Source organism: Hippoglossus stenolepis, chromosome 15, assembly GCF_022539355.2.
Source record: "Hippoglossus stenolepis isolate QCI-W04-F060 chromosome 15, HSTE1.2, whole genome shotgun sequence".
Classification (NCBI taxonomy): domain Eukaryota; kingdom Metazoa; phylum Chordata; class Actinopteri; order Pleuronectiformes; family Pleuronectidae; genus Hippoglossus; species Hippoglossus stenolepis.
This window is the reverse complement of record NC_061497.1, coordinates 16778888-16796188: the sequence shown is the minus strand read 5'-3', so window position 1 is coordinate 16796188 and position 17301 is coordinate 16778888. Positions and strand designations below refer to the sequence as shown.

General features: G+C 40.5%; 1 protein-coding gene across 3 annotated transcripts in view; it reads right to left on the bottom strand.

Annotated features, from left to right (window-relative positions):
- Positions 1-17301, bottom strand: part of sept8a (septin 8a) — a 38980-nt gene that overhangs the window by 7087 nt on the left and 14592 nt on the right. Inside the window, exons 5-10 of one of the 3 annotated variants that reach the window (XM_035177995.2) lie at positions 12788-12949; positions 11235-11331; positions 5984-6152; positions 5719-5851; positions 4700-4869; positions 1444-2840 (exon numbers count right to left, since the gene is read on the bottom strand). In XM_035177995.2, the coding sequence (XP_035033886.1) occupies positions 2837-2840; positions 4700-4869; positions 5719-5851; positions 5984-6152; positions 11235-11331; positions 12788-12949 (735 nt within the window). In that variant the 3' untranslated portion in view covers positions 1444-2836. Of the gene's footprint in view, positions 1-1443; positions 2841-4699; positions 4870-5718; positions 5852-5983; positions 6153-11234; positions 11332-12787; positions 12950-17301 lie in introns of those variants that run through there. The other 2 variants (XM_035177994.2, XM_035177993.2) reach the window with 2 other exon arrangements.

The window sequence follows — 17301 nt, the reverse complement described above, 5'->3', positions numbered from 1 at the left end:
GCAATGAGACAAAAACAAAGCTGTATGTAAAATATCAACACCAGAACATCTTTTAGTCAAGTTTAAAAAGGCAGTTATATATATTTCTATATAATGTAAAACTTAAACCTTCTTACCCTCATTTTAATAGATTTTTTAATTGATACTATATTGAAATTCATACTAAATCCAAATAAACATACAATTCTATCAATGGATTTTAGCAAGTCAGTAGAGTTGTTTCTGTTTTCATCATATCTAAACTTTATTTTTGCTGAGCTTCCATCATTAGTCCAATATTTAATATCAGCAGTTTTGATGGCTGAACCTTTTCCATATGTTTAGTATGTGTGTATAAATACCAACTTATCAAGTAGCATCTCAGCCCCTAATGAAATGTCCTAATATCTCTCCAGTTAACCAGTGTAATAACTGTTTAAAAGTGCAGCATTACAGCCTGTATGTTGAGTATGTCCCTGTCAGCTGAGTGTTTATGTTCCACAGGACGCAGAGAACACAGAGCTCTGGACACATTGTGCTGCTGGACCAGATCCAGTGAGGCCTGCAGGTGGTGGCCAGAATAATAACAGTGCTGGCAGAGAACGCTCCCAGTCAACAGAACCATCACAATGAGTCCTAGTCAGTACTTCACTATGAATCACTCAACATATTCTAATACAACGGTTCTTCATAACAAATTAAACATTGGAACAAGGCAGCTTGGGAACTTTGTGACCATTAGATCAAGTACTAATGAAACTAATTGATAGTCGCAGGCCTACAACACAAATTATGCATTTTATAGAGGAATTGATTTATTGAATCTTAAAATGTCCATTTAAAATGTTGCTTGATTGTCTTCACCAATTATTACTTTCCCATTAATATTTCAATAAGCAAGAATCATATAATTGAAACCTACATGATCCAGTTTATAACTGTGAGGGAGAAATTGCAGAAGCTCTTCTTGACGTTTGAGATGAAGTCATGAGGTTTCTAAACAACCACGAACACACACACAGACACACACGAACACACACTGCTCACTAACGTCATCTCCCATTTGGACTTCCTCCACTGACAGTCAGTAAATTTCTCAGTTTTCTTTCACACACACATATTTTCCTCTACCTTTGGAAACACACACACACATGAACACGTGCACGCACCCACACAGCTGAGGTCAGCAGCTCAGTGGTGAAACAGGGTGGATAATGTGCAGAGTAAGCAAACGTCAGCTCTGCAGCCTCGGTTCTCTAAAACAGGAACCACTGTCTCTCAAGCTGACAGCCTCTGCGTGTCGTGCGTGTCTGTGTGTGTGCATGCGTGTGTGTGTGTGTGAGGGTTTAAGTGCCATCACCTGCCTGTTTTTCACTTTCATCTCCTTCCCGGTTGAATATCGGCTAACGGATCGTTGTGAGAGAGACACATCAAAGCAGAGAAGGATGGAGGAGGAGGAGGAGGTGGTGGAGGTGCTGGTGGAGCATTTATTTCCAACGACAGACAGTAAATACAGCTGCTCTCATCTGAGTGTAAACTCTTCTACAGCGAGCTGAGGCTTGTGTGTTTTCCTGCATCCTGTTTGTGAGCGTGTGTGTGTGTGTGTGTGTGTACTGGCTTCATGTTTCTGTGCGTGTCCACTGTCACACACTCACATCAAGGCGGTCACTCGTGGTTTACAATAAAGTTACATCACTTATTGACAATGTAAACACAACCATGTCTGCTCATTACAATAATATTACAAAAATTAGTACATTTTGCATAATAGGCTGAGTAAGCTCTAGAAAATATTCACATACATTAATGAGTTAATATGAAACAGCACCAGAATATTGCATACACTTTTATTAAGAGTTAAGACTAAGGTTTAGGTCGTCAGTACCGACGTATATGCAGTTAATTATACAATATACAGGTACTCAGTTTTATATTGCTATTAAAATGGATTATTTGGGCTCATTGGATACAGGGATTTATTCTCCTGTGAAACGTATTAAATCTAAAGTCTCAAACAAAAAGGTAAACAGACACACCAGGACAACTTTTCGAACAGTTTGAGATATTCAGAAAAAAACTTTAGGAAAGACTTGATTTCACTTGTATCTTCAATTTAAATGTCAGACCTAAGGATTTTCTAAAATACACATTGAGCTGTTTCAAACCGTAGAGTGTTTACAAAGATGTGCGACGTGTGTCCACTTCCTCCCACTATCCAAAGATGAAGCTGAAATATCCTGGATACAAACACCTCCAATCTGGATTTTGGCTACGGACTCTGGCGTGAGAAGAACAAGATGGCAGCAGCCGTACCAAGGATTGTTTGGCTTCAGTTTTTGTACAACATGAGGAAGTGGAGACGTGTCGTCCATCTTTATATCCGGCCTCGGTTTCAAATATTTGACCCTGGTGTGTTACACTGTAGTACCAAAAAGTTGAAAAGGGTTGACGGGGTTATAACCTCTTGTTTCTGTATGAATAACTGAAACAAAACAGAAAATCACAACATAGGAAAACAAAATTGCATATATATATATATATATATATATATAAAAGTGTCCAAAACAAACGGAATGAAAGATCCTGACTAAATGAGACGGCCACTGTTGGCAACTGAACATCCTTTCTTTTTTTTTCATGATTATCTCTCACCATCTTTCATTCTTTTCTCCCCTGTGGCTTCATCATGATCAGCATCATCCTCAGTGTCTTTGGTCCAAGTGCACAATGTAAGATGGAATGTCAAAAAGAGAAACAAACAAACAAACAAAACAAAACATAAACAGGTGTTGACGTTGCTATGGTGATGGAGGACAAATCCGTGGTCGTGTGTGGGAGGCTTTACAGCGCCCATAAATTAACTGAAAAACAATGACAAACAATAATGAAAATAAATTGGATGAATGAACAACTAGTGAATGGAAACAGTAAATTAAGAAGACATTGAAATTCTACAGAAAAAACAAAACTTGTGTGGAAGGAAAAAGGTGCTTCAGCTCAGAGAAAGGCCACAGCTTGTGTTAGTGAAGAGAAGAGAACAGTGGGAGACATGTACAACTCCCTCTGCCTTTTCAAGTGTCACTTCTCTGTCTCTGAATAAGCTGCAATAAACACTATTTTACCATCAACATGTTGGCTCTCGTTTAACTGAAGGTTGGATGGCATGAAGAAATGAAAGGAATGTCAATGATGGAAGTGTTTCTTACAGCAGCGATGACAGAGTGTGAGAGCAGCCACAAGAGGGAGCCACGTGTCCTCACTTGAATGCTCAGCCTCCAAAGACTATGAGGAAGTCATGTGCAGATCACATCACTGCAGACCTTTGTCTAAAGTTGAGCAAATCCTCACAGGACAGTTTGACAATTAACCTGCAGAGACTTAACAAACTGCTCTGATTATGTCCATCAAAACTACATGTTTATTCTCCACCTTCCTGTTTGACTAGGAGATTTTCTGAAATCTCTCATGGTGAAGAGTTCAATCCTCCAACTGAATTTATAAGTTATACTGAATAAGAAAAAACAGCTGTGTGTGATTTTCCACCTTCTCAATCTCAAACCAGGAGCATCAAACTGCTGCTGTTACAGCCTCTGCTCTTCAATTCATCCCAAAGGAGTTGGGTGTGGTTGAGGTCGGGGCTCTTGAGCTATCAGTGAAGTAAGACAGTGATGTCGTTTGGCCAGGAAAATGGAGGAGGCCAGCAAGCAAAAACGAAAATTGCTTTTCATGTGGAAATTTATTTGAATTTGACTTGTTGAAACACAAACACCACAAGCATATTACCGTCTAAAATATGATTTGCTGTATGATTATGATTTGTCTTAACTGAAACTAAAGACTCCTTAAAGTTTCCATAGCAAAGAAACAACTAAGGTGTCACAGAAAAGTGTGGTCATCTTAACTTACAGGAAAAACAGCCCCAGTTCACAAACACTGCCGCCACATGAACCAGAAAATCCTGAAGGTTCCCTGAACGCACCTGGAGACAATCCCTGCTGTCAACTGAATCTCCACACAATGAAAGCAGCAAAGCAAATGTCACATGATGTGTTCACTACAACCGGTTACTCAATAATGCATGTGCTACGCGTCTCTGCAGGTGAACTGTCACACTGTCATGAATGAACAGAAACCAGTGGCTGTCTGCGAGGTAGGAAATCCAACATTGTACTGAATGGTTTGCAGTGCAGTGAAATATACATGATGTGTACTAAGAGCTTAAAGTAGTAGTATTATTTATACCTGGACCATCAGCATCCCCTTACTCAAGGTAGGCTGTATTCTGCATCACCTATTTATAAGCCGAGCTCGCTATTGTCTTAGAGTGGGTTTGCTGCCTCCTCCCTGAATGTCCTGAATAATTAGAGCGAGGCGAAAGGGAAAGAGTGAAAGGACAGGAAATGTTAAGCTTGGGCAGGACATAAAGGGAAGTTCCCTCAGCACATGCCAGGCCCTTTATAAAGGCCGACATGCTTGTGTATTGGAGATAAGTAGACAACGGCGCAGCACATTTGATTCAAGGCTCCTGAATGTGACACTTTGCCAAAGCAGAATGAACCCCAGCTAGAAATGAGCTAAAGAGCAAAAAGAGAAGGATTTCAGGCTTTAAGGCACAAATTAAAAAGTCAACAGGATTAGTTGGAGAAAGGAGAAGGGGCTGGAAAACAGGAGCTTCCTGTTATGGAAAGAAGAAGGAGAGGTGAGTGAGAGACTGACTTACTTTTTCTTGTCCTTGTCTTTCTTGAGCGGCTGAGATAAGGAGAGTGTCTCGGCTGCCACCTTCTTCCTGTTGAAGGCGTTCATCTCCTCCTCCAGATCTCTCCGCTTCTCCTCCACCTTCCTCTTCTCCTCCTGATGCATCCGCTTCAGCTGCTCGAACTTGTCATGCAGCTGAGAGGGAGGAGACGAGGGGGATGATTGACAGAGGATAAAGGCAACAGATGGCAAGCACTGATATTTATCGTGTTTCTTTTAACAATCAATGTGTCAGGTAAAAGCATTTGCTCAACACCAAGCTGCAGCGTGAGATTAAATCAGGTTATTATTCAACAACCAGCTGATTGTTCAAGACAGTTTGTTACATAATAGATATTACAGATATAAATTTAATTTCCTTCGATGAATCAGACTCTAGGTCAACAAAGTAAAAATTAACTAATTTAGTGAGTGAATAATTGAATCAACAGCATCGTCATAATGAAAATTGATCATTAGTGCTCATGACATTTTTCACAATATAAAACAGCACAAAGTAAGTTATTTAGTTTAATCTGAAATAATTTTGCACGTGTTTACAGTAGTTACTGCTTCTGACTGGCTGGCGGGTCCCAGTTAATACAGTTAACTGGGACGTGAAACACAGTTTAAATGCCATTCTACGGTATCCATAGCGACAGCACCTGCAATAGTTGGTACAGGAACACTGACCCTCACTGGTGAATTAGACCCAACAATGGAAACCAAGAAATGAATATTTGCCCTTTGCCTCCACCTCATCCATTGTTTCATATCTAAGGACAGACTGTACTGAATTATCATGAACTTGTGGTGTTTACATACCTGTAATGCTTTATCGGAATTATTTTAAATAAATAAATAAAATAATAAACCAGTATTGTGCAGAGTAACCATGTAGCTTGAAAAAGTACCCCTGAATTCGCAGGGTTGTGGAGATAACTGTGTTCTTTTTAAAACAACCTATTTCTGTCCATAGCCTTAGTTTCATTTCCCTGGACTCACCTCTCGCTCCTTTTCTTTCAGCTCTGCTTCCGTCTCTTTTACTTTGTTGACAAACATTTGTCTCATTTCCTCCTCTTTGCGCTGCAAGTCGCCCAAGAACTCTTTCCTCTTTGCCTCATACGTCTCCTGCAGGCTGGAGAGAAGAAAACACAGGAGGATATATTAGGCATTGTCTCTAAGTGGAAACTGCTGTTGACGGTATCTCTGTGGTTGTCAGATATTGTGTTATATTGAGTGTGTATATGTGTTAACTCTCTCTCTCTACCTGAAAGGCTGGCTGTCGGGGTCAGTATCTTTAAAGCCCATTTCTTCTAACTTGCATCGCCGGTACAGCTCGTAATGGCGGGCATGGGTCTGCTCCCTCAGATCCTCCATATTGACCCTGATCAGCATCTCTCGGAGTTTGACAAAGTCGCAGTGGCTCTCGTTCTCAACTGAAGAAAAAAAAGAAGACACCACAATAAGGACAGCAGTTGTGATTTACTTTGCTGTTTACGATGACAAATCCTGCTCTGTGAAAAAATGGTGTTGGATTGTGTTAGTGAGTCAGAGCTACACATGTGCAGTTGTGTCTTGTTTCACATTCTGAGTCTTTGCTTCTCACATTTCCTTCTGTGCCTGGCTGTCTTTTTCATTGCTTTTACCATATCTTTACTCTCCATCTGCCACCCTGTCACACTTCCTCAACCTTCCTCTCCATCCCTCCCTCCAAAGCAGGAAAATATGTACAGAACTAACACACTAAATCACATTTGATATCAATTAAACCAAATCTATACTTTTTTCGAGTTAATACATGTGAGATATTCTACATTTTTACTTCTGGAGCGACTAACAACTTTAGTTTCATGTCTGAGTGACTTTCACAGTTAAATGAATTCATGGAGAGGAAAGGGCAGTTAAGTGTTTCCTGCCTGACAGCCGAGGGGGTAGGGGGGGGGGGGGCATCATTTCCATCCCGATGAAGCCTTTTTACTCATAGGTCACCTCACTTAACTCTGCCAGAACAATATGGGCTGTTCCGGAAATTAAAAAGTAGATTTTTTTTTTTTGCTTGGTTCGAGGCCAGAACAAAGGTCAATGTGGGACTAAGATGGACTGAAGCCACATGTAGTGAGAATCAGTCTGGGAAAATATAGTCAGGATGAATAAACATACCGCTAATGTGTTTTCTGTAAGGTTCAACTTGTTTAAGTCTTTCAATACAACATTAGATATAATTTAGTATCTGTTTCAAACAGTAAGAAAAACAAGAACCTTCTCTGCTGCATTAAATAAGCACAAGGTTAAAATAAGATAAAAGATTGAAAAATGTGACGTTTGATTAACCTGCAGAAAATGACAAATTTATTACATTTCAAAATTGTAAAGTTTGTGCGGAAAAATCGATACTCGTACTTCACAGCTGCTGCAGCTAAAATAACTGACAGTGGTCGTCGCAGGTCTGATGTTGCTCGACAAACTCTATAGAAAAGTACTGAGAGCTTCCTCCCCACACACTCCACTGCTGCTCGAATCCCACTCAGTGTATTTGTGTGTAATGTCTCCTGACGGACCACAATAGATATAAAAATCCCTCATCACTAACATTAATGCAGATGGCAGGGAAAGGAAAATATGTTAAACTTTTATAAAGTATGATTTAGACTTTAATTCAGTGTTTTTTAAGTCAAATAGCCAGATTTCCCTTCTGCCGACTCATATTCTGCACTGTTCTCCAGTTTTTCCTTATTTTCAGACTTGAAATTACCTTCAGAGTCCAAATGAAAACAAGAAAAACTCTTAATAATTGGATGTGATTGAGCAGAAATGAAGACCACAAGAACCTGGAGCATATAACTCAAAACATCGGCCAAACTATCCTGGCAAAACAAGAGAAGAGTGTGATGTCAAAGGAAAAAAAATAATTTCCCCCTTTCAGGACGAAAATGTGATCAACCTGTTAAGCAGAACTCAGAGAACACTATTAAGATATTTTCTGTTGTGTCAGATCTGATGTGTGCGGTGGCCAAGTGCACATGAAGAGAGGAGGCATGTGGTCTCTCAGGCGCTGAAACATATGCCGTCCACTCAGCGGTGGAGGGACGGGATGTATGTTGTGTTTAAATACCACCACAAGCTGTGAGCTCGGAGGATGTATAAACGGCAATAATTTTGACGGCAATGCCCAATTAGTGTGGCATTTAGCGTCTCCTCATGGAAAATGCTGTTAAAGCAGTGCAAGGTAGCAAAACCACACAGCAGCATAAGAAATGTCAGGTTGCTGTAACTTTCCTTTATTAGATTCAGATGAAAACAGCAAACGAAACGGGACTCATCCTCTTCTACGTAATGCTACAGCTGTGTGAATCGCTCGCTCGTAATTGTATTCAAATTTGCTGACTAACCACACGTCATTAGAGGGAGAAGACGAGTTTAAAAACAGAAATGAACTGTCCTCAGCGTCGAGGCTCCTGGCAGTGCCTGTTCATTTGGCATCTAATGGCCTCTTTGCAGTGGCCCCCCTGCTGAGAGCTGAGTGAGAGCCAATCCTGTGACTGACTGCAGCACTGAGCCCTCAAGATATCTGAGCACAGGCTCCACAAACACACACACGCACACAAATGGATTAAAGAGACATGCTGCAAACAAATAGAGACAAATGAGCAGAATAAAATTTTGCAGAAACATCATGTTTACTCACTGAACACTGAAAGCTTCTGTGTGTACCAGGCTGATCTTATTATTATTATTAAAACAAATTCCTAAGCCCAGTGGTAAATAATTATAATGTATCGGATAGTTTCATGTAACGTATCAGCAAAATCGACAGAAATAAAGTTAATAAAAGTTTTTAGTGTCAGAGAGAAGCTCAATATCTTTAATTAGACACAGATAATTATTTCAATTTTCACCCCAAACCAGAGGATGACATAATAAATTTTTAATGAAATTGATTTATCTTGTCCTTATTAGAGAATTACAACAAGAATGAAATGGTTTATTCTGAGTGTCCATACTTAGTGAAAATACATTTCTAATATTAACAGATTTTCAGAGGAATTGTGTTGTGATGAAAGGATCCTAAAGTTCCTAAATTTCAAACTAGTTAAAATAAAAAAACAACAGAACAATTCGTAGTTCTTGATTTACACATGTGAATAGAAATGTAATTCGCCAAACACATTATTTTATGCATAGTTTTGCATCTACTGCATTTGCCAAATCATGATCTTTATCAATAAGTGTGTTGCCATCTTCCTGTTTTTATTTGCATTGTCAATTTGCACATAGTATGACACTGCATTTAGTCAAACTTTTTGCACTTGGCTTAGGTGGAAATGTTGGTCTATCGTTAAAAGCCGAATGCGACAAAGTGCAAAGAAAACAGAGGCAGTAAATAAATTATGACGTAGAAGAAGCTTCCCAGTAGAGGTGAACGGAGCAGGTGTGTGTGGAGGGATGAGGAGACGGAAACCTTCCTCAGATTAACACATAGAACAAATATAAATCCCATTTTAGCGTTTTCCATCACTTTAAGTTTGACTAGCACTTTGTAAATTATGTCATAATATGGTTAAAAGTTACAACATGCAAACACACACTACACTATTGATGCGCAGAAGAACTATCACACAGTAGCTTGCGATGAAGAAACACACTGTCGGGTATGTCACAGATGTCTGGAGTTCAGAGATAACAGAGCACTATGATTCTAAAGAAAGATAACACACACGCTCACACACACTCACACAGTCTTTCCTCTGTCCTCTCTCACGTCGGTGGAAATTTCCCATGGCTCTTTAAGATGTTACCATAACCCATCTCCATGACATCTGGCCTCTACCAACTGTTTGTACGGATACAGACCCTCCTTTCAGTCGGCCGAGTGTCCGGAAACACAGACACTTCTGTCCTCCTCTGCCCCTGCCCTCATGACAAACTGCAGTGTATGTATGGAGAGCCATCGGTTTGCATGTCTGCCCGACTATCAGCAAGACAGCAAAGTAGTGTCCGAGTGTTACATCCCATTAGATCTCATTTCTGTTGTCAGACAGAGATGTGCGAGGGTGATAGGATGAGAAGATGGAGACAATAACGAAACTCCTCAAGAAATCATTTAAATCTAAAGATTCACAAGGACACAAAACAGCATCATCACACAGCATCTGTGACTGAACATCAGAAATCCTTTTAGTACACAAACTTAGCTTTTCATGAAAATCTGATCTGTAAATTTTAAATATCATCAGATTTCACAAAGTTTACTGAGCTAAAAAAAATGTTTTCAGCTAAACAGGACTGGACTTTTGCTTCATAATGACCGATGGAGTCCAGAGGAATCTGTCCCCAAGGGACATGCAGCAGGCTTTATAAATAACCATGTGTCTTCTGAGGGATGAAGAATGAGCGTTGTCAGTGGGTAATGGAGAGAGAGAATAGGAAGAGTGTGAGGGCAGTAAACAGAAGAGAGGAACGGAGGGAGCGATGGTCGGAGGGAATGAGAGAGAGAATAACTCCCATCTGAGCAGTAATATTCTCACAGCACAACTCTGCCTGATGTTATTAAATTAAGCTGTTTACCCTCGATGAGAAACACAGGAATGAGCCATGGGAAACAAAGGTCCCTGACACAAAAGGTGACGTCTCCAGGGGCAACGTACGCACGCAGACATACGAGGGAAAGGCTAAATTTTGTATGTGCACGCAAAGAAATATATACATCACCATGGGCATCACACACACACACACACAATTTCCCAAAACACTTCCCACTCGCTCGCCCTTCATCTCACAGTGTCACTCCTCATGAAGTCACAATCACAGCTGTGCAGGGCACTGCACACTGAGAGGGAGGGTATAAATAAACAGGAAAATGGTGGGACGCACTCGCCCTCTGACAAGAGCAGGAAACATCCCTCACCATGGATACTGATTAAAAGGCTTGAATGTTCAGCTGTTGAGTTACACTGCATGTCGTTTCTCCACATCTACAAAATATTCTCATAACAACCAGCATGTGGTGCAAAATAGATCCTGCACTCTTCTCGACTGAAGTGCATGATTTAATTTTGCTAATATGATGGACTGTAAAATGAAAACGTTCCAGTTTGCCCATTTTCTTGCAAGTGTGTTTCTATAGACCCTTTTCCACTGGTGAAAAAACCCACCAACACCTACTAACTTACTTATTATCAGATATTCACAATATTTTTAAGAAACTGAAGAGATTGAACTTTTGCTATTTCTTAAATTTTTCTGTTCATTGACAAATCGATGAATAGCATAATTATTGCAGTACTTCCTCGGATGCTAATGAATCAGTGGTATGATGAAAACAGCACACTTCCACCCTCTGACTTGTGTCTATCATCACACCACACAAGTGCCAACGTCACAGTGTGGCCTCTCTCTGTAGCGGTCTGGAGAAAGGAGTTAAACGCCAGCTGACTCCTCCGAGTTGCGTTTGCTTGAGAAACACAAACATCCACACACACACAAACAGCACGATTAACTTGCACTTAAATGCTTCTCACCTTGCACAACACCCCAGGGGTACTGTCTGGCCCTCACTGTTTTGTTCCCCACTTTGACCTCTTCCAAGCTGCCCACCACAGCGAACGGCAGATGGGCCTGCACAGGAAAAAAGGTGTGTGTTAGAAAGGTCAAGAGGTCACAGGGGGTAACTGCAAGCATAACAAGGGACTGATTCCTGGCTATTTGTCTTCTGGGGTTACACTTCCTCTGAGATGTTTTCCCCCTGGTTGCTTCAGGCCAGTGTTCAAAGTCTTAACAGCACAGATTTCACTGGACACAATCATGTTGCTGCGCAGCACTAATAATTCAACAGAGGGGATTAATGAAAGTGGAGGGGTCTTTTCACTGTGGCCGTCCTCTCTCTTATCTTTCACTACCAGACCACACCAGAGCGACTTGTGACCACGTTGGCACACGAGCTGCAGCAGACGGCTGTTTTAAAAAAATGTGGCTCAGTTGAGGTGGTAAGGGGCTATTTTGTTGCAGTGATTAAACACACACACACACACACACACACACACACACACACACACACACACACACACACACACACACACACACACACACACACACACACACACACACACACACACACACACACACACACCTTCTTTCTGCTGTAAACCCGTTGGGTTTGACATGTTGGCATCAGAGGGGAAAACATGCCCCATAGCAACCTCAAAAATTAGGTGGTGAGTTGAAACCAGCTGGCCGGTTGCAGCTCAGAGGAACAAGCTGGTGGAGTGTGGGCGTTGATGTAACCAGCTATGAATAGATGGGGACACTGTACGAGCACCGTGCCCGGGAGAACCAGCACCACTTTTATTTCCATGCTGTATTATTTATCCATAAGAGAATGAACTGTATAGGGGTGTGTTCAAACAGTTATTTCACACAAAACCTATTGTAAAATTTGTACTAAAAAGTCTGAATATTCACTTTAGCAAATGTCTTTGTTCCAGCTACCTGAGAAAAGGTCATTAGTTTATGTTCAATTATATATCTACTCAGTTTCTTTTCAGTATCTGATTTATTTTGACAATGTAAAATATGTAAATAAAAACAATAACCCAGTTAGAGGAAAGAATGTGTGCCACCAAATTCATAAATTCTTTTACTATGGAAAAAATGGGTAATTGGTGCTGTTGAGCAGTGTTCAGCTATTTATAACATCTATATATACTGTATGTCCAAGCACATGCCCAGGAACAGCTCGTATTTGGAAATATTGTAAGTGTTTTTTCCATGCACGTTGTCACAGATTTGTGGGATTTCAGTGTCGAGATAAGAGAAACATTACAGTTGAGCACATATGTTAAAAGCCAATGAAACAGCGTCAGCATATACTGCCATTACCAGATGTGTAACACATGTGGTGCCTAGGACATGAGGGTGCAAGTCTTAAAAACTAAATATTTTTTATGACAGCAATTATGAGACAAATGTAAAAGGTCTATAAACACAATTGTTATATTTGTGAACATTTGCTGGTGTGTTCAGTCTATTAAAAAGAGAGTATGAGAATTTTTTCGAGTGTTTCTGGTTTACTTACGTTCATGGAGGCGTTGATCTCACTCACGGTTTCGTCGTCGGTTGGGAACTGATAAATCTGGACGCCGTTGCTCACCAGCTCACTCATGATCTTTATCTTGAATTTATGGAGCTCACTCTTGGAGATTGTGTCCGCTTTGGCAATGATGGGAATGATGTTGACCTGAGGAGAGGACGAGAAGAATATAGAGGAAAGAGTTGGCTCGAGTCAAAAAAGAGAGTATAATGCATTTTTAATTGACATCAGCTGTGTGTCATATGACATGTATTTTTATGTGATTATTTGGTTTAACTTCGTTCGATGGCAGGACAAAACAACCCTTTTAAATTAAAGATGCAAAGAGAATAAACCAAAAGTTTTCACTAATTACAGATGGACTTTTTGTCTGATTGTTATTGTTCAGAGTCGGCATGAAAAAAAATGAACAAATCGTCAAATATTCATATTGAACAGCCGAATCTGGTTACACGAGCAAAATCTTCAAGTGGGTACAGGCCTAAAGCAAACACTGTAAAAATAAAGCTGAATTACAACCTCGTCAAAAACACAAACCAAACATGTCTGAGGAAGAACGAGATCATGTGCAGCTGAACTATAAAGCAAAAATAAGCTCAGTCAAATCCCCAATAGATAAATTAAACAAACAGTGATTATGAAAACAAACTGGGCTCCATGTCCAATCAGCTGCAGATGTGCAGAAACAAACACACTGTGTCTGCATTCCTCTGTGTGGCTGCATTACCCAACATCTCTAACCGGGGGTTGAGATTCCTGCAGATTCACTCATCAATTCCATACTGTGCCTCCCAGAGCAGGAGCCAGTGCTTGTTACAAGTCAAATTACAGGCTCATCATACTTATCTGGATCATTAATTTACAGCAGGTCAGCTCGTATCACGTCGTAACCCTTATTAAATAAACCAACTTCATTAATTGCTTTAATTCAGTGCTGAGTAAAACTGTCTTTGGAGGGACCGGTTAGTGATATTTGCTTTTTTCCCATAACCGGGATTTTCCCAGCTGGCCAAAGAGTATTCCTAAATAGTACATGCAGCTGTGACCACATCAAAACAGTTCACATGTAAGATAATCGCTAGAAAAATTTAAATCACACTCGGGAGCTTGATATTTCTGGCACCTTTCGTTTTTATGTTTTATGAACAGACTGAGGAAAACGTCAGTGTTCCAGGGATACAAGAAACATTTTAATACATTCTAAGCCTTAGTTATGTCAAAAATATGTGAAAACTTTGTTTATTAGTCTTTTTCTTATAATAAAATTTCTAATAATCATGCTCTACTTATTTGAACTACATTTCCCATAATCTGGAGTCCACAGGGGATGTAAACACAAAATACAGTGTTGTCATGGAGACAGCTAGCTGTGTGTAACTTAAGGCATATTCCTTGCCTGTTTCATTACATTATGTTTTCCATAGTAGTAGTAGGAAATATCAATCCTTTTTATCAAATGGCATTTACAAACTGAATCCTCTCCATCATACTATTGGATAATTAATTAGAAATGGTCTTATGATTTTAAAGAAAGATCTTAATTCAAAACAAAGGACTATCCTTCAAACTCTCTCTTCCTGCCTTAATTCGCCACAAACCACAGTCGCTCTGCTGGGCCTGCCACCAATCCTCTGTAGAGAGTATTGATTTGTATCCCTGTTAACAAGAAAAACACTATTGTCTCGCCTCAACAACAAAATCTTCAGTATGAGGGGAAAGGTTTCTGGTCAGCTTCCTCTGCTTTTCCTGTGACAGAACAATCTGGCAGACAGGCCAGATCTGTTCGTTTATCTTCAGTGTCCAGATTGATGCTAATATTCACACACAGTAATGCTTCCACTGACATGAATTCAGCACAGAAAGCAAAAATTAGTGACTGGACAACCAAGACAGTCTTGAAATGACTCTCATGGAAATAATCTGATTATTGTGACCAAGTGTTTGGGCTCTAATCTCCACTTGTATCATTAATTTTAGTGCAGACACAAATAGCTGATAAATTGATCAACAGAAATGTTTTTGGCATCAATCCTATTTCTTCTTCTTGATGATTTTCTTAGTTTTATAGCTACAGATGTAAGTTGAGGGTCTGTGAATACAGAAAGCTACTTTTAACTATTGCAAACATTTCACAGACTCAACAGTGAATCGGGTCATTGACAAATAACCAGTTTGATGAATGAATGTTGAATAACTTGTCAAAGCAACACTTGGTCGGGCAAACCAGCAACTTTCTTATGTCGTCCTGTAGCCATCAAACAGTCACATAGAGAAATAATGTGATGAGTGGCTGCAGGATTTATTGCATTCAAAACATTAATTCTATCTGGAAGAGAGACCCGTGCATAAACCTCACCGAGCCAGTTTAACAAAACATTGTCACATCCACATTGTGGTCACTCAACACTGGCCTGGTTTCAGATAAAACACTGGTCGTAATGCACGCTGTGGAAAGATTTGCTGGGACAGAGTCACTGAGGTCAGAGCAGTGTTCACACTGTGGCCACCCACTCAGGCTAAGAACTGGGTCCATTGTTGCACAACGCCATAAATCACTTTGGATAGAGGTGCCTTCTGTTACTTTAAACTTTAAAGTATCAACAATTTCTGGTGCCGTGCAACTGTAAAACACAGGGAATTTTTAATAGTCACACTGGAGTTGGGTTCATTGGGCATTTAGCTGCGGTAAGCTGCTTTGCTCCCACTCATATTAGTGCAGGGTATAACAGGTAAGCTGCTGTCCGATAGCAAACGCATTTAACTCGTGTTTACTGCTTTTTCTGTGGTTCATATAAAAAGAGATAAAAATAATATATTTGGCTCAGGAAAGCTACCATGACTCGGTTCAAAGCAGAGGGTTCAGAGAGTTGGCCGTGTGGTGGTTTGGATGGTGTCAGGAGCCAGTTGGCAAACACACGGTGGCAGGTTTTGATCGCTCTGTTGGCTGGTAATGACGGTACAGAGGCTCCGTGGTCAGCGCTGTCACCTCACAGCGAGAAACCTCCTGAATTTGGATCTCAGACCCATCTTTTGGGGTTTGTGTAGGTTTTCCTCTCACGTCAGAACACAAGTCAGGTCTTCTCGTGGGGATAATTAAGAAATGCTGAGTTTTTCTTGTCATATGTGTCCGGATAAATCAAAATGGTCAAGTATTATCTTAATACTTAAGGATGTTAAGATTATTATAAAGAATTTGTGCGTTAAAACATTACAAACAAATTGAAAATGTTCCTGGATTGCTAATAAAACTATAAAGTGACCCATCGGAGTGAGTTGACTGAGGTAGCCGGGTCACTATTTTGAAGAGTTCCAGGAGACGTGGCAGAGATGTGCAGCCGTGCGTCGACAGTTGGCAGAGGTAAGCCAGCAGGTTTTCCATCACAAGCTGACCATCTGCTTTGTTCTGGATTTATTATTATTGCATCAACAGACACACACAGGCCTAAAGCTGCCACTCTGTCCTTCCTACAGCAGGGCTATCAGTGTTTGTACCATATGCATACACTGAAGGACTGTGGCGGCAGAATGCAAAAACCCTCAGAGTGAGGGAGCGGTAAATCCATTTGACTGATGTATTTAAATTTGATTAGTGAACCGTAGCACAGTTGAATGGCTGGATGTAAACAAGCGTGTGCACAAAAACACACACAAAGGCAACAAGGTGAAAACCTAGTATATAGCTGGACCATGTTTGTTCAATGAGCAAAACTGAGAATGTAGCTGCTGTATAACTACAATACACCAATTAGCATTTCCATGTCATCATTGCAAAAATAATTGCATTCTGCCTCGTGTCAGCCGGTTTCACTGCTTTATTTGTTTGCACATTTTGGGCTATGGAGCCGGCAGGGTAAAGTCTGTTTGATGTAAAATTCATCTGACATGTGCGTTCACACACACACGACTCCTCCGGGTGATGTCTAGAAAAGTTCAGGGATGCGGTGCATGTGTGAACTTTTGTCTCTCACACAGCGCACAGCCTCAGACTGGGCAACAAACTCTGCCTCTGTGCCATTCGCTGAAATGAATAGACGCGGAGAAAGGTCCGATTCTCACTTGCAGGGCAGCACTGGCGACTGTCTACTCCAGAAAGAAGTCGATAAATTTATTGCTGGGTGCTTTTTAAAAAAAAAGTCAATGAGGGAGTCAGAGAAAGTCTGGAAATCTGGCAACAAATGTTAACTTGGCAGTAAAATGCAAACTGTTGGCACGAACCTATTTTGAAAGCGCAATGGCCCATGGGAAAACAAAACCCGAGCAATGATGTAGCTTTAGTCAGCGTCACAGAGCACTCACTTGGTCACGGACATTTTGAGGATGTAGCAAAGAGGAGATAGATGCTACTTTATTCCTTTCATGCAGTTTTCTCTGTTTAAGTGTTGGTAGATGCAGATTAAGGCTAAAATGTCTCCAAAAATCCTGTTCCACACATTTCTTCTCTCATTATTGCCTAAAGTCAAACCCCAATCTTCACTTATCTGGCTCTGTCTTTGTACTCA